We start from the raw sequence: 26709 nt of genomic DNA, 5'->3' as shown, positions 1-26709 counted from the left end.
GAGCCGCTCTCGCGACTCACCGGAAAATCTCTTCCACGAAACACGACGAAACGTAATCACAACAGATTTCACGAGGTGCACCTGTATGTCTTCCATTAACGGAAAAGCTTCTTCATTTGCCTTTCCATTAGCGTCCCATTTGTCAGGATTCATTGGTAGTGGCAACTCATTCCTCTAGGGGGAGCCATAAACCAGAATGTATTGAACCGCGTCTCTTTTGCCGATAATGGCAAAGGGCAGAGCACAACAGCGGAACTATATTTACAAGTGAAGACACCATGAGCCTTCACCAGAAAAGACTATTCTCGTATTTTATTTAAAAAAAGAAAAAAAGAAGAAGAAAACAAACAAACAAAACAATTTGAAACAATTAAACTGTATATTTATTTCTACAAGAAGCACAATTATTCACACCTGCCACATGTTTTGAGCATTTTATGTGTATATTTCTGCATAACTGAGGAAAAAGGCCAAACCGTTTTAGTTGGAGGGTGTCCAAACATGTGACTGATGATCATACAAGAAAAACAAACATTTTTTTTTTAAACTGTCCAAAAAAATATTGTCTGGATAATTTCATGTTAAGTCTGACATATGAACGATGACTAAGCCAAAAGCAGCGTGTGGTGGGAGCCCCTGAGGGGAGTTCTGGCATGTCAGCGGGCCGGTGTAGCCGTCGTCATGGTGTGACACCACAGCCACACTGTGGTCTACCTCTCTGGTTGCTGCAACCCCCACCTCAAACACCCCCCCCGGCCCCCAACCCTAAGCACACTCACACGGAGACACACCGGTGGCCGCAGCCAGCGTGAGAGAGAGAGTGTTGACGGTAGAGAAACTGTTGCTAAGAGACGCGGCTTCCTCGCCTTCTTGCCGCTCAGCATCATTAGTTGGCCTTTATTGTCGCCATCCTCACCTCTCAGCCCAATCACTCCACCTCGTCTTCTGATGGGGGTGCGGGGGGCGATGGGGGGTTGTAAGTGTTGGCTCTGAGCTCGCGCTACCGTTCAAGCGGGTGAGGCGGTGTGAAAAATAATAAGGGCTTTATTGGAGCCGTCGGTGTGGGAATAAATGGGACGGCGGTCCGGGTGTCCCAACCACCCTGCCGCTTGTTCAGGTGGACGGCAGCATGACCAGCAGGGCTGAGGATGCCAGCTGTTTCACTGGTTGGCTGATTTAATCCACCCCGTTGCTTTTTAACCACTCGTCATCAAGGATTCTTGTTTCCTTTGCAAGTCAGCGGGTCTCGCACCTCGTGTGAATTTGTTGCATGGCTTGTTTTGCTTTTTTTTTTTTTTTTTGAAAAAGATTTTTCCGAACTGACATTTTTTCTTTGTCCATTCAAATCAAATCAATAATCGCACAAGGCTTTTCATTTGTCGGAATGCAGTTTTCAGTTGTGAAAAATATTCTCCTCTGCTTCGTCCTCTTTTATTCCTCTTAATGACCAGCATTGATATAGCCATTTTAATACGATAGTTCCAGAAATAACTATGAACACTAATGATAAAACTGCTGATACTACTGACTACTAACAATAATAATAATGACATGACAATAAATCAACAATCAATAAACAGCTTATATGAAATGCGTTTATAACAATCACCATACTTCCATTGTTGGGACAAGAGGGCAAAATATTTAATAGCTCAAAACTTTGCAGTTGCAGAAAAAGTGTATTCCTCCCTGTAGGAACGCACAGGTGGGACAGAGCCGTTAAACACACTTTCTTTACCGTTTCCCAAGTATTTTTTCTATTCATCGGTCATTGACATCCACACAGTCTGCCTGTTCTGGGGGGTTCCGGTTGTTTTTCCGCTCCCAGCCATGGTAAAATAATCCCTGGCTGCATGGCTCCCTGCAGAATATTTATTCACACTCAGGTATTACTGTGAAAGCTAAGCAGCAGCCGACTGAAAAAAAAAAAAAAAATGGCTTTGGGGATGAAAGGAAGGGATTAGTGCAACACCAAATATCTTTAAAGTGTTTCAAAAATTTGGGGGGGGGCAAAAACTGCCCATAGCGGTGAACCCGTTCATCAATACGTGGTCGTCCATGCCGGAATCAGGCAGGAAGCGCAGCATTTTATGCAGAGGGAACGTGATCATGTTCCACTCCTCAGAGCGAGAGTCACACATACGCCGTGTGACCGACACCCATTAGCATAGACTTGCTCGCCTGGGCGCGCACATCCCACAAGAGAGATCCCGCTCCAGATGTGTAAACTCCCTGCTGCGGCAGTTCGGATGAAAGTGACATTGGGTGCAAATAGCGTCTCTGTGCTGGCCGGCGTTGTCAAATCTGCTGTTTGGAGGACAACTTCTGTGAGAAGTCTCACCCAGCACTCGGTCCTAATCCTAGATAACACTGAAATTCGATATTGGGTGACTTTATTCCGACACGCACGCCAGCGACGATGACAGAAGTTTCTAGATTGGCGACGCTGATGGAAGTTCCAAGCCGAAACACTTTCCCCCTTGCGTCGCGGTGATAAACTGTCTGCAGATTAAAACAAATAAATAAATAAAAAGCCACGGTGGCCACTCTGAGACTGTCAAAGCAGCCGCGTCTTCGCTCTCTGACGTCACGTGCTGCCATTAATCTGGGCGACGGTCGCACGCAAACTCAAACTCCCGCGGAGAGGAGACACAAGCCTCCCTGCAGTGAGCGCGGCGAGATGGATCTTCATCTCACCTGCAGTTGAAAAGTTTTCCCAGGCGGACTCAACGGTCACAGATGAAAAATAAAAATGATAATGGGGAAAAAAAAAAGCAACTCTCAGAATTCTAATATTTATTCGTCTCTTTTTTAAATGAGATGAAAACACATTTGGCCCGTCGTGGCCCGCCAACATCTGCTCCTCGCCCTTATCAATCATGCACGTGCAGCCTTTTCGGGAGCCGAGATTGACACTTCGGTGTCGACGCAGTTTCCATGGATACACCCAGACCCAATCCACTGCCTGCTTTTCCCTAATGCCGCTTAAAACCCAAAAACATGTCCTGCAGGGAAGTGGCTCCCGCTCCGGGGACCGGCGGCATTAGCATGAAGGAGGCCTCATAATGTGTCTTTTGTCCCCGGCAATTTCCACTTTCCCATCCCCTCCCCCTCACAAAATCCTCCGGGGTCAGACAGGCATCCAGGTGTCGTGCACATTTCATCTGGGGCGGGAAGATTGTCTCCTGCATTATGTATAATGAAACTTATTGCCAGGAGGAGGCGCCGTTTTATTTCATTTTGGGGGGTGGCGCCCTCAGCTTGACGTTTCACCTTGAAGATTAAATGACCGGCGAGCGATGGCTGTGGAGCTGTGTGTGTGTGTGTGTGTGTGTGTGTGTGTGTGTGTGTGTGTGTGTGTGTGTGTGTGTTTATGCACATATGTGTGCACATTTGAATTTCAGAGGTAATGGGCTTTTCTTTTCTATTTTTATTTATTCATTTATTGCCTCGTCACAGCGGCCATGGAGCATTTTGTGATCATCCCCTGCTCACGCTGCCGCCTCGGTGTCACTATGGAGACACTGGTTGCTATACATCAGCCAATCAGTGCGAGGGAAGGTGGGTGGGGGTTTGGGGGGGCTAGGTGAGGGAGGGAGTGGGGGGGTGGGGGGGGGGGGTGATAGCTGTTAAAAAGTTGTCAGCTTAAAGATTTCCTGTGCTGTTCACGGTTTTGCGACCCCGGAATCAGTTTGTGCAGTGGAGCAGAACTATCAAAACAGCAAACCCTCACATCTCCAGTAAACCGCTTTGTTAGCCCTCTGTTTACAGCCTCTCTCTTTTTTTTTAGTTTCCTGCCAAAACTGATGATTTGTTGCTGGAAAACATGAACAAACCATGGATGTATTATAAGAACTGGATACCGGACTGGCAATATGCCGGGGCGCTATTTTCCTAGTGGTCACTCGAGGTACTGCAGCTGAAAAAAATCCAATGGGCCCAAAAAGCATTTTTCCCACAAACCACAATACAAAAATAAGTCAAAGTCATTTAGTCGCCTTCGCCACAACTACAGGCCTCTATGCGCTGAGTTGCTGCCATTTCATTGGCTGATTAGGTCTTTGCGTTCGCAAGCGGTTGAAAGTTTCTCCCCTAATAATGCAGCCGGTGAGGGAACGCTGAGTTCCGCTCTGCGTGCCTGAGTTGATGAGGCAGGCGAGACGCTCGACTCCAAATTGAACTTTGGCGCGTCTGCGAAGTGACTCAGCCATCCAAAAAAAACCAAAACAAATCCTTAAATGATCTGGTCATGATTGAAATCTTTTTCAGAGCACATTTGCAGTCTGGCTTGCAGGCAGGCGCGAGCTTCCTCCCTCCTGCGGGTTTGTTTGCACAGGCAGCAGCGACGAGCCTGAACCGGCCAGTCCTGCAGTGATACAGGAAGCAGGGGACAGAGAAGTGGAACTCTGTGGAGCCTGGCTTGTCAGTCAAGTGCAGTGTGAAGACACACACACACACACACACGCACGCACGCGTGCGCACACACACACACAATGTGTGTCCTTATTGTCGCTATGGAAATACATCACAAACAGCCCAAGCACCGTTTTCTGTCTTTTGGTCTCTGCCAAAGCGTTAATGTTTTAAATGAGGGTTTATTCAATAAGAGTTGTAAACTTTTTAAATGTGCTGGGCTGCACCCGACCCGACTCCTCCAGCGGCCAATGGGAGAGAAACAGTGAGTGACAGAAACTTCACCTCAAGCAGGGCAGAATTCAGTCCAACGGCACCAACGTCGCCCTCTGGGTTTGTTTTTCTACTCGAGTCACGTTTGATCACGCCGGCATCTGTGAGATCTCGTATCTCTGTGGAATTTCACCCAGCGGAGTGGCAGCAGATGTGCGCTCATGGGATCCGGGCAAGGCAACGATCTGGTTTGAAGGATTAAAATCGAGCGGAGACGATAGCTGGATATCCGGGCGCCAGCGGGAGATTTTTCCCGAGCGTGGAGACGAAGCTCTGAAGGAGCCCGACGCTGCCGCTGCGCTGACTGACGTGACCCTCTGTGACACGTGTCCACGTCGTCGTGGATACGCTCGTCATTTGTCAAAGCCGCGCAGCTCAAAATAATGGGGCCGTCCCGATGAGTCAGTGCGGCCGCCTTCCTCCAAGTGACTGTATCGAACGCACGGCCACCAGTAAAGAAGCGGAGAAACAGCAGAAACTATGCAGTTTGTATCAGGGGGGGGGGGACAGAAAGTGGGCAAAAAGGCAGCGGATTTTGGAATCTAGTGGTTTAGCAGCTGCTTGTTCTGCACGATGCTGCTGTCTGACTGTCAGGCCATTAACCTGAGCGCTCATCTATCCAACAAACAGCACTAGGTTTGTTTTTTGTTTCTTTTTACAGTTTGTTGAGAGGAGAAGCAAAAGAGGGGGGACATTAAATCACACGGGCTGTTCAGAAACAGTTTCTGCAATTATTGGTTTGAATTTTGGACTAGACTTGGACTTTTTTTTTTTCTAATATATCCCTGAAGTATTATGCCTTCAAAAATGTAGCGCAATTTAAAATGTACAAATCCCTGTTTGTAGTTTCAAATGTTTTGCTCACGAGCTTTGATCTTAGAGAGTGTGTGTGAGAGAGAGAAAGAGAGAGTGTGTGTTACATTTAATGATTGCTTCCTCTGTTCATTCATTCAACCCCGTGGACTCAACGATGTCGCTGATATTGATGACATACTGGTGATTTAAAAAGAGAAGCCGTCACTGTTTGACATTTTAAGCCTCGGCGTCCGAAAGCGTGCGTTGTTCAGAAAGTTGTTGTTCGACTCAGCTGTGCGGAAACGTGTCTCACATCTACGGAAAGCGACGCTGAAGCCGAAAAATCTCAAACATCGCCTCTATTCTCTCCACACGCTCTCTTCCCACCGACATAATGACTAAAATCCCGGCAGGTCGGCTCTTCAGCGCAAATTCCTCGGCGAACCGCCGCCGAGGTCGCGCCGGAGGTCAATTAAGCACGTTTGGTTTCCAAGGCTCGGCGCTCTCCCTCGCTGTCTCCCCCCTCGTCGTCCCCCATCTGCTCCTCACCGGGCCGATGGCTCTCCAAGCCGAGGGAAGCGTCCTCCAGCAGCCCGCTTTTAAACATTCTACATCGTCGAGTATCTCTTTTTTTTTTTTTTGTTAGGACTCTCCAAACCGAACCGCAGGATTGGATTGGATTTTTTTCAAGGATGATTTCAAGCACCTGTAATGCTTTGCCTTTGTCCAAGTTGCAAAGGACAAAGGCTGGTGGAAGGATCACTTTCTGTTCAAAGATGACTTTTTGTCAGAGTTTCTTTTTCAGCCTTTGAGGGCCAGTATCGTGTCACTACACCTTTTTTGAACATATTTTTTAAACTGTTACAAAAATCACAACTGAAAACAAAATGTTTGTTGACGTCCGTTGGCGCGTGACGATAACCTTGGTCGCAGTTTGTCTGTTTTCCATTCTGCAAATATCACCACGAGTTGGAAAGGCTTTATTTTTATCGTTATTGTTGCCACTTTAAAATAACTTCTCCTCCTCATCCAGCCGGTGGTTTAAATAACAAAAGTGTCTTTTTTTTTTAAAAAGCAGCTGGGCACAAAAATAAGCACTAAACCGGGGGCCTTTGTGCCGACGTGAAACAGAATGACGGCTTGAGAAACGAAGGCACGAAAAAACAAAACACAACCCTCGTCAGGGAGTGGCGTTGAAGCGACGAGAAGAGGAGGAAGCGGGGGCGGGAGAGACTCGCCGCCGTGACGCACGGACTGGATGCAGATGATGATGACAAAGTATAAACACAAGACGGGACGCCAGACGAGGACCGATCAGAGGTGGGCGGACAGCCGAGCGGAGCGCCGCGGCGAACGGGATCAGATAGTCAACGCGTCAACGCGTCGCCTTCGTTCAATGCCTCCGGCTAACAAGCGAAAGAAAAGACTGTGAGAGTGTTACATCTTGTGTGGTGATTCCCATCCACTCCGCAACAGTAGCTGCGTTTCCATTACCCCTAGAATTAGAATTTTAGAACTATCGCTTTTACTTTGCGAAAAGCTGCAATGGAATCGCAACTAGTGACGAAAGGGGCCTCGCATGAACGGGAGGCCGAATCTCCCCCCCCCCCATCGCCGAGGCCCAGTTGAAAGGGGCGTCGTTGCGTTTTTCTCTTTTTTTCCCATATTTGTCACCTGGGACCCCTCCTACCCCTCTGTCTCGTTCTCTCTCCCGCAGTGTTAGCGCAGTAGAAAGTAGCAAGAGGGGATTTGACTTTGAGACTCGGGAAACTTTGACCTCTCTTGTGCGCTTTTTCCTCCCACGTCTGTAACGAGTGACTCACCCGGTCCTGCACGACGGAGCGCCACCAGCTTCTATCGAGCCGCTGAGAAAAATGCTCGGCACTCAGGAGAGGCAGTTAGCAAACAGGTGCCGCTGGGCTTCGCTCATCCCTCTTCTGTGTGTGTGTGTGTGTGTGTGTGTGTGTTTTTAATTTCACCATGTGTCATGAATGGGGTGCCGCTACAGCAGCAGTGCAGTCGTGTACTGTTTATTTTTGTATGGATTCATGTTCCAAGTTCAATGCCATGTGTCATGGTCTGAAACAAACTCTAAACTACTAGTAACTCGTTTTTAAATACTGATTCTAACTCTCCAGGTGTCATTTCCTTTTCTTCCCTGGTCTCACTGCTGTCACTATGCATTTTGTTACCAGTCCATGATATTTATTTATCTATTTTATATTTTTGTACTGAGTTACGATAAGTCCTTGTATTTCCCTCACTTTCTATTGTGCTGGGCTCACATATGCCGTAGAGACAAAGCTGGTGGAAGTGACAACTTCCGTAAAGCTGCGGGTGCTCGCAGGACTTTCAGGCCGTTTTGCTAAACTGTAACTAAAACACGTCTGCGATGCTTCAATTGGGCACAAAGGTCCAAAGCTTTGTTTGTTTTGTTTGTGTTTTACACAAGAACCAAATATCGCACCGCGAGATTCTGACGTTGTCAAGTGGCAACAGGTCAAACAAATGAAAGACTGTCCAACTAATAACTAGCGTGGCACTGCTGTCAAAAGCTCATTAAAACTGCATTTCCCCACATGGTTTGTCATCCGGATTGATTGCTACTTCCCCCGGTCGTGAGTACTACTCGTTCCTCCACTTCCTGTCTCCGCTCTGCTCTTACATAATAGGAGAAAACATTATTGCCGTCCTTAAAATCTATTATCCCACGAGGGGCCCGACTGACTGAATAACGCCCCCGTGCTCATCAGCCTGAGCAATTGTTTGCTAAGCTCGTGTGCATGCGTGTGTGTGCGTGTGTGTGTGTGTGTGTGTGCGTTTGCGGGCAATTATTTCCTGACCTTTTCTCTGGATTGTCTTCTTGCTATTGATTGTTAAAACAGACTTGGATTAGTGATTCACAAAAAAGAGTCAGTGGGAGTTTTGACTATTCCTGTTGCCCATGGTAGCGAAACCAAAGCTTGTGTGTATGTATGTGTGTATGCGTGTTTGTGTGTATGTTTTACACTCTCCTCCACCTCTTGCCTGCCCTCCCTGCCTGCCTGCCCAGCTCTGCTCCAGTCTTGTGTGATGCAGTTCATTTGCAATGAGCCGTTTGCAGATTGTCTCCCTGCAATCACGTCTCATCACAATAACAGCCCCGAAGTTTGTTCCCCATTTTGTTTTGTTTTGTTTTGTTTTGTTTTGCGAACACGATTTATTTGGACGGGATGACGCAAAATACCAACGGCTCCAGTGACGCCACTCGGCAAACGCGTCAGAACCGGCCGGATGTGCAGTGATGGACGATGATGGTGGGCGGCGGCAAACGAAACGAGGTATTTGGCTAAAAAAAAACAAAAAAAACAAATTACATGTCCAACGTGTTTGCACCTCAAAGATGTTGTTGGCAAGCACAAATTACCTGCTGGGCCCGTTCCCATGTGTGTGATTCATCCTGGCTGTGACTAATATGTCCACAACACACACACACACACACACACAAACACACACACACCTCCCTCCTGATGTGCTGCAATTTCACTGAAACGCTGATGTAAAGTTCCCATGTTGAAACAACAGGGTGGGCAGGTATCAGTCCATTGTCATGACATCACAAAGGGATGTCTTCCAGGACCGTGCTGATTGTCATGGGAAGTTGACTGACATCACTGTGGGAAAATATTAGTGAAGTTTAACCTTTAACGAGGTCAATCCTGGTTATATGTTGTCCAGGGCTGTGCTGTCACCGACCACCTCCACTGGCTGGGATCTTATCTGCCCGGCCTGAACCATGTTCAATCACCTTCCAACCTTCTGCGTCCAGAAATGAGATTTTTTTTTTGTTCCCTTACAGACACGTGAAACGTTCCCCCCCCCCTGCAGACGCTGAATATTCCACCTGGCATTTTAAGTTATTAAAACACAGCAGAGCGCTTTTCATTCCTCCATTCGCACTCTGGTTCAGTCCTCAACACCAGGCTTCACCCGGGTTCCCGCATCTCTCCCTGGTGGGGGAGGAGGGAGAGGGGCTGGGGGTGGGGAAGGGGGGGGCAAAGTGCAGCCAGCACTCGCTCACAAACAGATGAAACGGTCGGCGGCGCTTCCACCAAACCCCCCCACCCCCACCCCTGGGTCGCGTCACCTTATTACAGGTCTATCTCCTCTCCACAGTCACCGCCGATCCGAGTCATTAGGCAGCAGAGTGGCTGCTTGAGAGAGAGAGAGAGAGAGTGCCGGAGCGGAGAGATGGAGGGAGATGGAGAGGCGGAGGAGAAAGGGAAGCGTGGAAGGGCTGACAAAGGGGAGTGGTGGTGGTGGTGGGGGGGGGGGGGGGGGCGGTGGCCGGCCTTATGGCCCACTGTCTTTCCCCCTTCCTGCGGGAAAGAGCAGGAAGGGGGTGATGGTGTTAAAGGTGGAGGGAGGCTATATAAGGGGAGGAAGAGGAGGTGAAGAAACATGGGAAGGAGGTGCAGTTGGAGGAGACGTCTCAAGCTGAGTCAGGCCACAACGCAGACGGCTCTTTTGTCGTCTGAACAGTCACGAATCACATGAAATCTGATTTTTCCAAAAACCTGTACAAAAAAAATAACATTTGAATGTCATGGCTACTTTTTGTCATGGCCTAAGAAAGTGGAGAAGTTCCCCTCATGATCAAAATGCAAACGTGATGGATGGAGGTGAAGAGGAAGAGGGAGAAGAGGCCGACGTCTCTGGGCTCAAGTCCACTGGAAGCCTGCGGCAGCTCGAACACATGCAGGCCGAACCAGCGAGCACAGCAAATAGCCTTGTGTGTGTGTGTGTGTGTGTGTGTGTGTGTGTGTGTGTGCTGCCTGGCAACAGGCACCAAACCATGTCCAGCTCAGAGCGCCATGCAGCCATGCAGGAACACGGCTCCAAGTCTCTGTGTTTTGTTTTGTCCAATCCCCCCCCCCCAAACGCAACTGATGGCGCTGACGCAGCTTCGGTCCCACTCATCAGCAGTAACAGACGGGCAGCTTCACAGGTGCAAAAAGAAACATGCAACGAGCTTTTGCACGCTCTTTTTGCCATCTCGAACCGCCGCGTCCAGCGTGCACGAGGAGCTCCGGGGGAGTGAGATGTAAAAAAAAAAAAAGAACTTCCCTGATTCAGTTTGACCAGCAAAGAAAGCTGCATTCTGGAGGATTCAAGGCTTCGATTTTTGATTTTTTGTTTTTTCTTTCGCTTCCGGGCGGCGTGCCTGAGAGTGTTTGGCCCAAGTCCTGGCTGTCCCACTCGCTGCTCTGCTGCTGCTGCTCTGCTGCTGCTGCTGCTCTGCTGCCGCTGCTCTGCTGCCGAGAATCGTGCCTCCGTCGTTCGATCGCTCCTCCGGCTCGTGTCCATCTGCGGAGGTGTTTCGTGCTCCTCTCCGGTTCAGGCTCGCACCGCGCCGCCCGTGTCAATCTCATCTCAGGGTTTTTTTTTTTTCCCTCTCTCTCCACTTTTTCCTCTCCGCCAGACGTCGGAGCAGACATCCGACCCTCTGGTTCCAAGTGCCGCTTCTTTTTTTTTTTTCCCTCCTTCTCCTTCTTTTTTTTTTTTTTTTTTTTTTAATCTGACAGCTCCCACACTCGTCTGGGGACGGAGGCCGGATGGGAGAGGACTTTTACAGTAGCGGCGTGTGCCCAGTAGTAACGGCTCTGACAGCGACTCAGTCAGAGGTCAGGGACGGGACTGGCAGCTTTACACTCGCAGCACTGACTCAAAGGAGCCGCCGACTGCAGACGTCAGTGGCTCCTCGCCGCCAGGGTGGCGCGGAGGTGAGCCGAACCCGCGGAGGCTCTGAGGATCACAGCACATCTCTCTGCAGCTCATTAATTTAGTCTTTCTTCCATTACGTTCCATTAGCCATTCAGTTTCAGTGCAGTTTTTTTTAGTTTAGTTCATTCAGTGTAGTTTCCAAATTTGGTATCTATCTATCTATCCCATCTATCCATCTATCCATCTATCATCTATCTATCTACGCAGGCAGTAGAGATCTTCTTATGGTGTCTTTTCTTACAGACATGTATAGTTGGTTATTCTACCAACTTTACATGTCTGTAAGAAAAGAAACCATATAAGATCTAAGTAAGGAACTCCATTATTTTTACTGACTCCAGTTTATATTTGCGACTCACCAGATGTTTGAGTCACCGAGTCAGCCGACCTGAGTGTGCGGAAACCCATTCAACAAGTACGTACACTAGCTTCACCCACTCCTATGGTCGCGTTTGTTCATTTCTGACCAATCCGCCGACGGTGGCCAAGCCAGTTAAATTGTTTTTGTGCGACGAAAGAGATTAACCTGAAGTTAAACATGCTGAAAAGACTCTCATCGCCCCCTAGTGTTGGGGAGGTGGATATGTTCCCGTCAATAATTGGATTTTCTCAGCTGCATGTAAACTGGGACAAGGAGGGAAGTCCGATTAGACGAGAAACACGAATTATGAGCTTAGTCCGATTAAACTCTGCTTGTAAACACACTGACTGAGTGACTCGTTCATTCTGCGAGTGAGCCACTGATCGATTCATCCGTTCTTAGCTCAGCTTCATGGGAATGGAGGTGAAGGGGGAGCCGAGCTGAAGAAGAGAAACCAGCGAGCTGTTGCTCTTCCCACAGCGCTAACGCAGCCGTTGGCTTGATGCATCCCGGAGTGACATGTTCTCTGGTCTCTTCTTTGCACTTATGTTAGCAGTGGCAGGCATGAGCCAGCCAATGAGTCAATAGGGATGAGTAATCAGTCAAACCACTCCTGAATTTAGAGCGATTTGCTCCGGGACTCGCACCCAGCAGGCAGTTGATCACTCACATTCTTGTGGAGACGTAATTATATACAATAAAACGTAGCTATTCTAAATTTTGTTTTTTTGTTGTTAATGTCACGAGCACATATTGTGACGTAAAAATAATCAAAATCTATTCATTAATTTCATTAATTGCTTCTTTTTTTTTTCGTTGTCCAGATGCATTTTTTACATAATTCCTGATAGTATTCAGTAAAGTGTTAAATTATTTGTGGGCGACTAGAACCCACCTAAACCCTCAGACAGGATGACTTTCTAACTATTTCCTATTTTATATCAATTTCAAACTCATATTTTCTGAAGCCTTAAAATGAAATTGCGCTCAAGTGCTTGATAGACTTTTGGATCTCTGCAGTTTGCTTTTACAAAGGCCTTGAAACGTTTGTGGTGACTTTATTGAAGTAAACATCATTGAAATTCCGATGTCAGACTTCACTGAGTTTGACGGTGGTCACTGGTGGTTGCGTACGTATTATTGACGGAAATCCTCTGACATTAACCAATGAATCCATGGCTAATTAACCGTTTCCACATTCACACATCCACAAGCTAATCAATGCTGCACAGAAGTCGGACCCAGACTTTAACTTCAGTAATTTTAGTGAGCAGAGAAGACATCTTAGGGCGTTATTTCAGTGACTGGAGCGCCCACAGTGCTGGCCCGTCTTCTTCCCGTCTCTCTGAGGTCTCATCAAAGATTTAGGACTTAATTCATGCATCTATTAGAGCCTCTCCTGGGAGGACTGACCTGCAGCGCCCGGCCTCTCTGGAGAAATTCAGAGGTGCTTTGTCCCTCAGCTCGGCAACATTTTCTGCCTGAGCGCTTCCTGTTACTTCTGGCGCCTCTCTGATCTTATCCGAGGTGCAGAAAAATCTGGAGGAAATTGATCGAATGTCTTCAGACGGCTGCGCCTCGTGTGTGTGTGTGTGAGTGTGTGTCGCAAGTCAGAGGTCTGACAGTCAGCTTGTGCTGAGGAGTCTTCATCGAACGAGACAAGAAGAAGCCACCATTGACAGATGAATTTCAGTGGTTTATTATTTGGATTATTGAAAAGACATAATAATTTACATGGATCCCAATCAGCTCTATGAAAACCCGACACAAGATACAAATTAAATGTAGCATTCGCCGAGAAAATCCAACTGGTCAGTCTTCTCGAAAAAAAAACAAACAAACAAAAAAAACCTGTATGTGTGAAACTCCTCCAGGTTTTCTTTTTAATTTTTTAGTCACACGAAAGAGAAACAGTCAGCCACTTTATAAAATTACAGGTCAGTGTTTTGCTTGTATTCGTTTAAACTGTAATTGTAGATTACATAAAATTATTAATCAAACGGGGTGGACGGGTGGGTGGTGAGGGAAAAACAAACAAACAAACAAACAAAAAAAACATCACAGGCGTTGTTCCATCCCTGTAAACCTGAGGCGCGGCGCGGCACCTCTGCCACCGCCGTATCAAAATGATAATGTTGCCCTTCTGCAGGACCTCGCAGCTAAATGTAATTATTGCTTATTGTGCTTCCCCATGATGCCGCCTCATTTACGGAACTTTAATTTCGCTGCACCTGCACCGGCTGAATGACTTCGGGGGCCAGTGTGACTCACCGGAAAATAACACATTAGGCACATTGCTAACAATATACCACCCCTGTGTAAGATCTGCAGCGGGGGGAAAAGAGCCAAATGGAAATTATGACTGTAAAAAAGCTGTGAGCCAGGTTTTTCCCTTTTCATTAGTTTAGGAAAATAATTAAAGACCAACTTAAAGAAATTCCTCCGTCAAATCACAGTCGACTGTTGGAATTTTATTTTTATTTTTTTAATTATTATTTCATCCTTCTCGTCCCTTTTTGGCAAATCAGGCTAAATGCTAATAATATAATAACAGGCTAATAACAAAACACATTGCTGCAAATAAAACAAAATTGTGTGTTTTCTGCGTTTAAAATGTTATTTATAAATGTGAGCACTTTAATCTAAATGGATAAAATCAGTAACGAATGCCTGGAAATAGTTTTATACGTTGGGTTAAAGGACGAAGAAGTGGCAGTAGGAATACCCGCAAGTACTGTGATGGGCGCGGCGGATCCGTCTTCCGCCGTGCCTCGAGGTGTTGACCATTGACCTGATACATGACTGATGTCAACGAGGGACCGTCAGCCGACTCGTCTTCGTCGCGCACGATCAATGGCGCGCACTGATCGTGTGGAGTCCTTGGAGAGAGAAAAGACTGCGGTGGCAGGAGCCTATTGTAACGATCTACGGCTCCACTTCAAGCACGGCGTCGATGCACAATTGCTCACCAGCTTTGTGTCTGGTTGCCGTTACACTTGTTTTCCAGGCATTCTGTCATGTTTCGCAATCTGTCCCTCCTTCAAACCCCCTCGCCCCCATCCTCCCCGCCTTCCCTCCCTCAACCCTCTATTTTTTTTCTATCCGCTCTCAAAAACAGCCAAATTAAAATAAAATAATGCAGAATACAGAATATGACAAATATAAGAAATAGATTTGTTTTAGGCAATAAATACATTTTAAACAATCAGCGTCAATAACGTACACATTTCTTGCCTTTATATTTGTTTTTCCCAAAGCAAACTTTGAGTTAGTATTGTAGAAGTGAGTGAGGAGAACAGTTGCAGTTTGCCATCATTATGTTGAACTGTTACAAACTCAAATACCTGCCGTTAAAATCCCCCCAGCTCAAGTTTTGTTTGCAGCTTTTACCCTTAACAGTAGCTCGCACAAAAACAAATGCACGGAGAAGGCATCGGACAAACTTCAACCTAAAAACTCCTGCTGAAAAGACGGGCGTCGCAAAAGTAGAACCGAAGCTCAAAGAAGTCATGAATGAATAAACACACAGGTTTGGTAGGCAAAAGATAAAGGCATCCAAATGTCTTATCGTGTGTTCAATAAGTAGTTTGCTATTTAAGTCCCAAGAAGAAGATTTTCATATTTTCAGAAACTTTAGCCACTTGAATGTCCATTTTTTTTTAATTTAGAAATATCTTGTTGGTCGCTAGGTAGTTAAAATGTGGTTTGAGTCCGTAACCAGTCACCTGGCTGCTCTGGAAATACACAGAAGAAGAGGAGGAAGCTACTTCAACTAGCTGCTAGTTACTGCTAGTGCTGCAGTGGTGGCAGTTTCACATTCATAGGCACATAAAACCAGGCTAAAATGCACATTCTATTAAAAATGAGCTCGCTGCAATGGTAAACAGGTCATTTAGGCAGTTAAAGGGACAAAAGTTGCAAAGAAAACAACCTAAAAAAAAAAGCCGAAACAAAACAAAACTTCTGAGACGGCGCCAGGTGTTTGGAACGGCGGCTAATCCAAGGTGTCGGGCTCAGCGTCCATGCAGGTCTCCCAGGGGTTCCGGGGCATGTGAGGCATGGAGATGAGGAGCAGCGCCACCCCGCTCAGGATGAGCAGGGTGAAGGAGGCGCACGCGCAGGTGAACGACCAGGAGTAGTAGTACTCGATCCAGATGGTCTCGTCGCTGTCGATCATCCGCTTGACGGACTGGCGCATCACCTCCACCGAGATGATGATGCAAAGGCCTGCGGGCCGAAAAGACAAAAGCGAAGACAGACGGTGGTTGAAAAAAGCCGCTGCTGTCACACCGACGGCACCCCGGTCGCGGTTTCGCGTTCGCGCTGCATGATTGTCGGTTTCCTTTGACTGTGTAACGTGAGCTCACACCCCTCGGAGGTTTTTTGACACATTTTTTCTGTGCTTCAGATTGTTGCAGGAGGAGAACTATTAGGTTTCAGAAAGGAGGGAAAAAGTAACCAATGGGAACAATCAGACACTGCATCTGAAGGTGTGACTGAGGACAGAGGAGATGCATTGAGATTTTCCACTGTCATTCTGAACACGACATTGACCTGACTGTCATGTCCTGGTTGGAATTTCTCCACTCCCATTTGGTCCCTGCGTCCACAGAGGACTGGGTGGTGGCTTTATTTTACACTGATGCAAATATTCACATAGGAACCAACAACAGAGCGTTGAAGCAGAAAACGGCTGAATCGGAATTTTGTCTCTTCAGAATACGGGCAGAAATGGCTGAATGTTAGCGTGTGAATGCACTGAGTGATTATCCGCGACCTCTGACCTGCGAAGGCGAAAAACATCCCGGCGGGCCGCAGCAGGTAGTCCCGACCCTTCCCAAAGGAGAAGATGACGCAGAGGGTGCCCAGGATCATGAAGAAAAGGCTGAAGATGGCGATCGCTGCCGCTGAGATGTTGTACTCTAGAGTAGAGAGGGAGAGGGAGGAGGAGGAGGAGGAGGAGGAGAACAATCAGTGGAGGAGACGGCGTAAAGGGAGGAGGAGAATGGCAAAGGTGGGGAGGCAGCCAGTGATTACAGGAGTGGGAACAGGAGGAGACGAGTGATACGCTCTGACACAGGTGATTGGTCTTTGAATTAACCTGATCTGTTTGAATCAGAGGCTCCAGACCATGGAGGTGCAACAGGAACTCAAATCAGTGAGTGTGTGGTTCTGTTTCTGTTTGCTGGAGGGAGAGAAAGGCAGAGGCACTGCCCTTGGAATGAATTAACTTTTAAAGCAGCTGTCTTTCTCCATAGAAGAGATTTTAAGAGAGTGAATCAAAAGACGTTGAAATCAGAGGAAATCAAAGATGAAATAAGAAATGAATTAGTAACATTATAAATAAGAAATGAAAGAGTAATCTCTGCATATATGTATAGTAATTATAGATGCATGGCTCTTCCTCTTCCCCATGAACAGTTTGAGTTGAATGAGTTGAGTTGCCCGCGAGGGCTCCCACCTTTCTGGGTCTTGACTTCAAAAACTTCGGCTTCCTCCCCCGAGGTGAAGTGTTTAAAGTAGGAGCAGTTCTTCGCTGCCGGGCAAGGACAAGAGAGACAAGAGAAGGTGAGGGAGTGACAGGCAGGAGCACAAGTGCACTGGCTGCAACGAGAGAACACTTATTAGCGATTCGTCCCCATTTAGCGCTAGCATCGCCTCAAAAAAACGTGCAACGTGTTTTCGGTCTGTGCTAAAAATTTGAAGGAGTTCCACCATCAATCGGCTCACTTTATGGCGGACGAGGCAAAGTGGGAGAAGTGCTCAGGAAACTCTGAAAGAAGAGCAGAAAGAGAGAGCTGCTACTTGCTAACTAGCTGCTAACAGTGGCTGCTGCTAGTGAGATTAGCGTGGACGCTGCAGGAGCAGAACTTTTAATCAAAGTGGATTTTAAAAGAGAGAAAGAAAGAAAAAAAAACACAGCACAGGGGGGTGTTTCTCCCCGGTCTCTGCTGACAACACTGGCTGTCACCTCAACATCAACACGTTAACGACATATGTCTGTCGCTGGTCCTCCTGTTTGCAAGCCGTATGCAGAGAGGAAAGAAAACCATCCCTGGGTGCAGCCGTTGCCCACGCCACCGTCTGCACCTTCTTCTGTCTGTCTGTGGCTCTGAGCTGGCGGAGAACGTGACAAGGGCCAAAACGAGATTGAAACCATAAAGCAAGACACGTGCACTCTCTGCCGAGGTTTGTGCGCTCGCTGCATGTACTGTATGCGTGCGTGCGTGCGTGTATTAGGAACGAGAGGGACTGTTTGTCGAGGTGGAAAAAGAAATCACTAAAGAGGTTACCTAGCAACAGGCTGCTGCAGGTCTTGCCTAGTTCTGTCTATTTACCCATGTAAAGCACAGCAAGAGGAGTGTGTGCGCGTGTGTGCGCACGTGAAATAGGATGGACAGGCTAACAGCGGGAGCCCGGGAGGCGGAGTCACGGCAGCTTGGCCCTGTAAATATATGATTTTCATTACGACCCTCTCATTAGACGCCTGCACCTCTGGGGCAAAGTTAATGTGGGCTAATAAGCGCTTGGCTGTAAGATTCACGCCACTCCTGATGAGGACCATTATGTCTGTACCACACACAACCACAGGTTCAAATGGCTGAGTTAGGGCGGGTAATAAGGGGGTCGGTGAAAGAGAGCGGGGAGGAGGGAGGTTTCTGACCCGCTCCGCGTCCAGCGCAATTATTTCCGAGCTGATTGCGTCGAATGTTTATGCTGCGCCTTTTAAAGGTCGACACGCTTGTTTTTTTTGTTTTTTTTCAGATCTCAGGCTCAGGCGGAGCAGCCCTGCACACTCAATTATGAAGAGAAGTACGCAGCATAAAGTGAGGAAATACAAGTTGTGCTATAGATGTGTTGAATGATTATATTAAAAAAAAAAGTTGTGTTCAATTTTTTTTTAAAAATGAGCTACACAAATATTATTCAGAGTAAACAAGATTTATTCACTGAAAAAATAATCGTAAAATTAAATCCTGAAAAAATATTTAGTATACTTAACTCAGAATAAAAAAAAAGCTGCTCTAATTTACCATTACGTGCATTTTTCAAGGCAATACGTTTCCACACCTTTTTTCAAGCAAGGTCAACTGTTAGCCCTGTGTTTTCAGCCTCCTGCCAGTAAGCTAATGTGGCGCACCATTATTAAGGCACAAACGGTGCGGTGTCTGTTTGTGCTATTTTTTTCTCCTCAGTCCACAGTGGGGAAGAAGAAGAAGAAGAAGAAGAAGAAGAAGAATGAACTATGGTACTACACCTGAAGTCTGTACTGCATTAAGTTACGCTAGCAGAACAGTTCGATTTGGATCAAACCTTCTTGTAAATATGAAGCGAGTTGGAAACCATAGGTTGTTTTTTCCCCCCAACATGCCGAATGTGTAGCAGTTTGAAGGCAGACTGAGGAAAGTGACCATCTGGGTGCATGTAATTGACCTTGCAGCCTGGCCAATTAGGAGCTTTAGTTCTGCGACGTCGAGCGATTAGGCCGAGGCGTCGACTGTCATTCTAGTTTCACCTCGTCCCATTAAAGTGCCACCTCGGTTGGCGGCGCCCCCGCTTGATACGCTGACCCGCCTCGACTCCCCTCTACCTGGCTGTCTTCTCCTCTCCCGTCCTTCCACGGATCTCATCTACGCTCGGCCTCGTCCTTAAATTTAACCATCGCTAGCCGCCGCCGATTGTCTAGAAACTTTCCAACACTCGGTGCCTCTTCTGCTGCGACGGCGCTTCAGATGTTGTTTTTGCTGAAAGTGTGCCAGGGAGGTGGCCGTTCTTTTTCGAGCTATGCAGAATGACCGACTAATTCTGGGTCAATGTGAACAGGAAGGCTGCCGCTGCTGGTGGGGCTGCTTGGCTATTCCACCAGGAGCTCTAATAAGTGGGACATAACAGTACAGGAGTGTGTGTGTGTGTGTGTGTGTGTGTGTGTGTGTGTGTTGGGGTGGTGTACACTCGCGTGCGTGTGTATTTCATTTTTCTGACATTTAAGACCTGACTCATTCATACTCATCTTGAATATTACAAATGTTTCATGGGCAACATCGGCTCTGCAGTTTGAAAGTGTGTCCGGCAGACGGTGCGAGAAAATGATTCAAAGTCTCAAAAGGGAAAAAAATGTTGCTTGGAGTAGAATTTTTCATTTTTTCAGGCTCATAAATGGGAGCAAAAGTAACATACGGGAGCGTGTTCAGAGGGTGAGGATTTTTTTTTATCTACTACTACTTCTTTCCGTTTGAAGGGCTGAAGGCCGCGGAGCCTGAACACTCAAACGCTCTCCAGTCTCTCCGATTATAAATTCCTCTCACTGCTTTCCTTGCACATGTATGTGTAAGAGCACACCGGGGCACCATTTGCGCTCTTTATTTCCCAGCCGAGCACCACAACGCCATCCATGAAGGAGTTGGCATGATTTTTTTTTTTTCTTCCTCTTTTGTTTTTTTAAACTGCACTCAAGCTGTCATGCGTCATTTTGTGGTAAGCTAATTAAAAAAAAAAAAAAAAACTCATTTGGGTTTCGCCGCTTTCGCCGCCGTTGTGAAGCACCTTCGCAAAGAGCAGTGTAATTGTTCCCGCATGGGAAAGGTGTGCATGTGAGTGTGTGCAAGTGAGCGTGTGCACGCGTGCTCACCTCTTGACAGCCAACTCCCCCTCTGTTTTGGCTAAATGCAAATGTGCGTGATTAAGGCACAATCACCGCCGCCTGCCTGGGTTTCGCCGTTCATCAAGGATGTAATCTGTTCGTGTACCGTCAACTCTGGCTTTGTTTATTTCGCTCGCCTCACAAAGTCGACTGTAACCTGACGTCGTAAGGGTCAGTGTACTTGGCTGCCAATGGTAAAACCCAACGGGGAGCCGCGTTTCTCCATTCCCATAGAGAGATTCAGAAATGTTCCGTTTGATATTTTGAGAGAAATAAAACGGAGAACTAGGACCTTTTTTTTTTGAGGATCCCCGGAAGGATGCAAATTACAGTATGCTCTGGGTCACAACAACAATGGTGAGAGTGGCAAACCGGTTTGCACAATTAAATCTGAAGGAGCTGGAGGGAACTCATGAGGCTGCCGAGCTTTTTCTGTCTTTCTAGAAGTTTCCATCATGAGGAAATGTGGCTACAAGAATTCCTACTACTTCCCCTAGCCACATATCGCTATCCTATGACGGAACTGTGCCTAATTTTTGCTTTAAAAAATTTCTCAAGCGCAGCACAAAAAGGCAAGGCAGGAAAGAGAAAGAGAAAATGCCGGGGACGCACCGCTACACCCACCTATCGCTCTCTGATTGAAGCCACAAAACGGACTTGTGTAACTCAACTTTTTGAGAATAGCGTGGGAGCAAAATGGCCGGGCGGCGTAGCCACGCGCCGGATCACGAGATCCTTTGTGTATTTTGAGAGAGTGACTCACTTGCACCTGTATGCCAAGTGTTGAAATGCCGCTGTGGCAGCAGGAGCTTTGGTCTGTAAAGTGCTTCCTGGTCATTCCTGGCCATCGCAGGAAGTTGGACCTACTGAGGAGGCCACCGGTTTTGAGTATTGAAATTTATTGGATGCTTTGTGAGGTTATGCGTGTGCTTTCCTCCATGCGTCTATCGAATCTATATATTGATCGGCGCAAATTGGGAGTGTTGGCGGCGCTCGAAAATATACCCGCCGTGTATCCTGTAGGCAACGTCGCGAAGCGGCTACTCCGACCAGAACACAGGTGCAATCTGAGGAATCCTGGGTTAGCAGCGGTCGTGGCCCCCCGTCAGTCTTAACATAAATCTTTGCCCCTTACTCATGACTTTGTTGTTCAAAAACCGAACCCAAAATGAACACATCCCTTCCCACTAACCTGAGGCATCCCCAATCAGACCCCCACCACCAAACCAACCCTACTCCTTTATCCCCTCTCCCTCTCCCCACCGATCCGCTCACAGAGTCCCAGGTGTGCTCTAACTCCTGAGCGGGAGTGAGGAGCCACACTTCGTTAAGGCTTGTTCTTATCCTGAGGCGCCAGAGCTCCAGGCTAAAGTCAATGACAGAGTCGGAGAGAAATGTCTCCGTTAGCCTGCGAGGCACGTACGCAGACACAGCCGGAGGCTACCACGGTGTTGTTTGCCCCCGGAGGGGCTGACTGAGGACTAACAGAGCTCTTAAGTTACTGTATAGGTCCGGAGCAGCAGACTTTTCCATGCAGAATGGAACGCTGTTGACCTCTTTTTCCGACTTGCGATGCTTGAAGAGCGAAGGAGAGATCTCCCACAATGGATATTGATCGAAGGTTATCCCTTTTAGTTGCTCCTCTTCGGTTGTCGAGTAGAATTTGGCAACATAAAAAAATTATGATTCATCCATATGTAAAGCACAGGCCAGAGGCCAGAGTTCCTGCACTACACAAGGCACCGAGAACTTATCAGCGGGGTTATGTTGCACCGCTTGGGAAAGACCATCACCATGAGACGAAACGAGGTCCAAAGTCTTTAACGAGTAGCAGTGTTGCTACCATAGAAACAGCAACGTCTCAGTCGGAGTCCATGTTATAACCGTTGGCAGATCTTTGCTTTTCATCTTGGACTCCAGTGGAGCCACTGTGCACCGTTGCTACCAAAAAAAGAGCAGAAGCCTCAGTACTAGCCTTCTGCTAAAAGTGGTGCTTAACTGAACCTTCCACGTGTTTTGGAAGAGGGAGAAAAACAAGGTCCCAGTTGTTGTCACCAGTCTAGCGCATGAACTGAGGAGGTATCTGTCATTTGCTGGAACTTACTATTTCAAAGGAACATTGGAAAAGCGAATTTTGCTTAATAAGGGATCTTTGACATTTAACCTACAAAAAAGAATCCAGCCTTAATTTGAAAAAAATGGCACCATAAACCAACATCACAAATCCAATCAAAGTAGAACAAACCTTATAAGAAACTCACAAATATCACTTCATTTAGTCTGCGGTGCTGCTTTGTTCGAATGATGTAGCCGTAGCTAGCGTTCAAAGACGCACAACTCCACTGCACATGTGCAGTGCAGAGTGGCTGTCTTCAGATGAAGGAAAGTATCCACTGGTGGCCAGCCAGGGTTGTGATGAGACATCAGCTCGCTGGATGAGACATCGACTTCACGAGAGCTACGCAAGATGATAGTTTGACATTTCTTCAAAGGAAACTACAGTGACAAACAATGTGACTGGACAAACCGACACTGTTGTCCAAAAGTGGCTTAAATCAACAGCTTAAGCTGGTAGGTCTCACAGTTCCTCCATCAATTCATTTTCAATACCCGCTTCTTCCTGCACTCAGGGTTGCGTGGGTCTGCTAGAACCTATCCCAGATGTCATAGGGCAAAGGCAGGGTACACGTCTCTCAGTTCCTGTCTTTTTTTGTACTACATTATCCAAAATGGGTCGCACAACAATGCCCACTTGACTTCAGCTGTGCTTAATTGTCGGTCTGTTCGCCGACTTCCTTCATTTGGGGAATAATGATGGTTCAGGGAGAAGCTGGCCGCACAACTGTTGCACATTCAGTCCAAACACATGTCCGTGTGTGTGTGTGTGTGTGTGTGTGTGTGTGTGTGTGTGTGTGTGTGTGTGTGTGTGTGTGTGTGTGTGCGTGTGTGTGTGTGTGCGTGTGTGTGCACGCCCATGTGTTTATATTGGTATTCACATGCCAACATATGTGCTAGTGTGTGCCTCTTCGCTTGTGAAGGAAAACACACAGAAGAAAGGACAGACCCACGCGCAGATGGTAGGAAAGGTCTTTCTGAAATTGGTCTTGCATTCAAAAAGATGTATATCTATATAACAACGCTTCTGCTCTGAATTCCAGCTCTCTGTTACCTTGGAAAACTGGCTTCTCTGCATTAAGATTTTTTCAACACTGACTCTGAAGGTAGGAAGTTGCGACCTTCAGAGTCACCCGAAAGCGAAAAAAGAAATTAAAATTGTGTCAAGCGACAAAACAGACAAGCGTACCTCCCGGTAAGCTGATGGGGCCGCAGCCTTTGCCCTGGGGGTCCTCCTCCACGATGAAGATGCTCTTCTTGCAGAGCCTCCAGAGGCCAAAGTGCGCTGCCTCGCAGGTGGCGTTGAGCTTCTCCACGCGGGGGCTGAGCACGGCCCAGTGGTCGGTCACCACCGCCGCCAGCATGGCCGACATGCCCACCACGATCACCACCGACGTGATCTTCACCTTGGTCGCCTGCTCCTCGAACATCTCGACGCTTGTGAGTGTATGTGTGTGTGTGCGTGCGCAGGCGCGTGTGTTTGAGAAAGAGAGACCTTTCGCAGGTCAGTCGAGGTCGGCGGGTTTGTGCGGCTCCCGCACGGCTTCGCCGCAAACTCTGCGATGTCCTCTCGGATCCCCGGCTCGGAGCTCTGGTCTTTTCTCCTTCCCTGCCTTTGCGCCTGGTGGTTGGTTTGAGAGAAAAAAAAAAGAAAGGAGGATAAAAAAAAAAGGGGGCCAGATAACAGCGCCCTAGTTTCTACCTCTCTCCTCTCTAGCTCTCCCTCCCTGGGTCGCTGCTGGTGAGACGAGCTCGCGAAGACCGAGCGGAACGCACCTTCAAGTCGCTCTTGGTTTCGCCGGCTAAGGCTCGTCGGGGTCACGGTTGCACACCCTTTTATTTAGAGCTACCGCCAGGGTCAGCTGACTCTGGTAGGTCCTGGTCGGGCACTTCAAACTGCAGCCTGCTTGCAAACTTTTAGCAAGCGACTCATATTGATTCTCCGCTTCACAGCAAAAGCAGATGTTCCTGCGTAGCAATATTCTTCTTTCCAGATGTTTCTATTCCTTCCACTACCTTCATTGCCGCTGTCTCAGGCGCAGTGCGCCAGGAGACCCCGGGGGCGGAGGCGGGAGGGGGTGGTGGCCCTTTATTAGGTGTATCTGAACGAGCTGTTCTAATTCTCTAGCCAATCAGCGATCGAGTAGACGAGGGTCCCGCCTGACGCAGCTCCAGATTTGGGGCGACCCTGATGTTGGTTCTCTCTGCGGTCGCCACCGATTCTGTTGTCTTTTAGGCTCAAACGCGCTGGCGACAATGTTACCTGAGGAGCCCCATGGAAAAGTCCTCAGCATTCCAACAGTGGAATCCAACACGTGGGTCACATTCTCATTCAATGACCCCGTCCCGCCCTCACGGCATGGAAAGACTTTCGACTTCCGGAAAAAAAAAAGGTCCGAGAAGACGCGAAAAGCAGCCGACACATCTCAAAGGCACAATCGACCTTTTCCCTGAGAAATACGTCAGTAAATGAGCGCGCTTTTTATAAACTGCTGTGCCCCACTTTGGACGGGCCTCTGTCCCATTTTTCAGGCTTTTTAACACGCTAAATAAAGTCAGAGGAGAAAGCGAACCGCTGTTCCGTGCACTGGCGTTTTATTTATTTATTTATTTATTTATTTATTTATTTATTTAAGAACCTGCACACTGGTTACACAGAGTGGAGTTGCCGTGTTGTGTGGGTGAAAGGATGCTGATCGTTGAAGATAAACCCTTTTGTCACCAGCTTACAGCCGGACAAAGAACCCCCCCCCAAACCCTCCTCCCCAGGGGGGATGAAGACGCGATGAGATAGTTATGTTCATTATCAGGTTCCACCTGGAGGCATCCGCAGACAAACACCTCTCTCTCTCCTCCCCTGGAGGACGGGTCCCTTGTGGAGGCTGTGATGGGGAGGTGGAGGAGGGGTCGTTCTGCTAAGCCTGTAATAATGGTCTGCTCTTTTTTCACCGCTGCCTGTCTTACCGGGTGACCCCCAGGCCCGCTAGCCGTCCCCTGGTGAGTGCGGGGGAGGAGGAGGACGCGTCACAGCCGCCTGGACAAGCGAATCCTGGTGGGGGACGCGTCGCCTCACGTCAGCCGGGAAACACTGGAAGGAGGCGGGAGTCGGTCTCTGACTCATCTGTTACCCAACTTCAGCCTGGACAGTGTCAGACTGTGATTGAGCCCAGGTACACAGTTTGGATGTATACCTGGTATACTTGGCTGGGACGATCTCATTGCTAAGGATTTTTTCCCCCCAGGAGTTCGTAAATCCATTCATCCATTTTTGTAGCTATCCCAGCCTTCTTGGGGTCACACGCCGGTTCAGTCACCGGTTCACACAGGGCCATACAGACAGAAAAATCTCTACAGTAGATCTAGAGTTTTACTGTGTCATAACTATTGGGAAACCGAAAAAAAAATCACTCGAATTTACACAAATAAATTGAAACATTGACAAGGAGGAACCAAAAAAGTTTCCTCTCAAACTCAAACACAAATTTCACTTGTTTCCTCCTTCACCACTTGCAGTGCCCAGGTGATGGATGGTAAGTGCGGGCTAGCGTAACTGTTGTTCCTACCCCTCTATAGGTCCACAATGGCAGTACACTTCTATCTATCTATCTATTTTCCTGAGAGCTTAGCTAGTTTAATATTTGAACCAGTAGCAGTGATATGCCAAATTACTGCTGCAGAATCTGTATTTACACATCCAGAGCTGACCTGCATAAAAGCAGGTCAGCTGTGTCTGCCCACGTCCCTGTTTGGACAGGATGAAAAGCAACATTACCTGGCGGTGACTAATTTTATCCACAGCAAAGCTTTCAGAGGGACACGACTGCCATCCGAGCAGACGTTACTCACGCCAAATTAGAGGACCTAAGGTCACCATTTTTATTATTAAAAGAGGGAGATGTCAGTAGTCTCTGAAACAACAGGGCAACTCACTCTGACACCTCATCGTCCTGCAAGGAGCAGGAGGTGGTTGTGTCATAATGGGCTGTTTTCCCCTAAAAGACTGCACCGATTCCTCTTTCAACCTTCCCTAAATCTCTGTTTCTGTTTTTAGAGCACAGCGCACAGTTCATTTTCCTTCGCTCAGTCGGCTCTGCGAGGTTAATCAATGGCCGACTCTCCCCCCAAAAGCGACGACCCTGTTTTTGATCCGAGAGTGCAGCCATCAGCGCATTGCCGACGCCGATGCTGATATAATTACTTTTCCGACTCTCCGAGACTGACTCACTGGCCCGCTGCTCGCTCAGAGATGACAGTGATTCAGCCTCATGTAGCAGAGCTGAAGAGACACACTGGGCTCGGTGAAGGCCGGTCACTGGAGTCTGAATGAAGCACAATCAAAGGCCTCTCG

General features: G+C 47.7%; 1 protein-coding gene across 1 annotated transcript; it reads right to left on the bottom strand.

The window, feature by feature from the left end:
* Positions 1-15048: 15048 nt before the first annotated feature.
* On the bottom strand, positions 15049-23820 carry cacng1b (calcium channel, voltage-dependent, gamma subunit 1b). Its single transcript, XM_076023565.1, has 4 exons — positions 23551-23820; positions 17067-17141; positions 16390-16527; positions 15049-15832 (listed from the first exon to the last, which is right to left on the bottom strand). Exons 1-4 carry the CDS (start codon positions 23789-23791, stop codon positions 15600-15602), a joined length of 687 nt encoding a protein of 228 aa, XP_075879680.1. The 5' UTR covers positions 23792-23820; the 3' UTR covers positions 15049-15599.
* Between the last annotated feature and the right edge of the window lie 2889 nt (positions 23821-26709).

Source organism: Nelusetta ayraudi, unplaced genomic scaffold, assembly GCF_046127955.1.
Source record: "Nelusetta ayraudi isolate G7.1 ecotype Tasmania unplaced genomic scaffold, CSIRO-AGI_Nayr_v1 ptg000016l, whole genome shotgun sequence".
NCBI classification, from domain to species: Eukaryota; Metazoa; Chordata; class Actinopteri; order Tetraodontiformes; family Monacanthidae; genus Nelusetta; species Nelusetta ayraudi.
This window is presented reverse-complemented; position numbering and strand designations above follow the sequence as displayed.

Excerpts from the sequence above, each read along its gene's own strand:
- cacng1b (XM_076023565.1), bottom strand. The coding sequence starts at position 23,791 with ATGTTCGAGGAGCAGGCGACCAAGGTGAAGATCACGTCGGTGGTGATC. Across the intron at positions 16,528-17,066 it reads TGAAGTCAAGACCCAGAAAG|AGTACAACATCTCAGCGGCA; the intron begins GTGGGAGCCCTC and ends TCTCTACTCTAG. Across the intron at positions 15,833-16,389 it reads GATGTTTTTCGCCTTCGCAG|GCCTTTGCATCATCATCTCG; the intron begins GTCAGAGGTCGC and ends TTCGGCCCGCAG.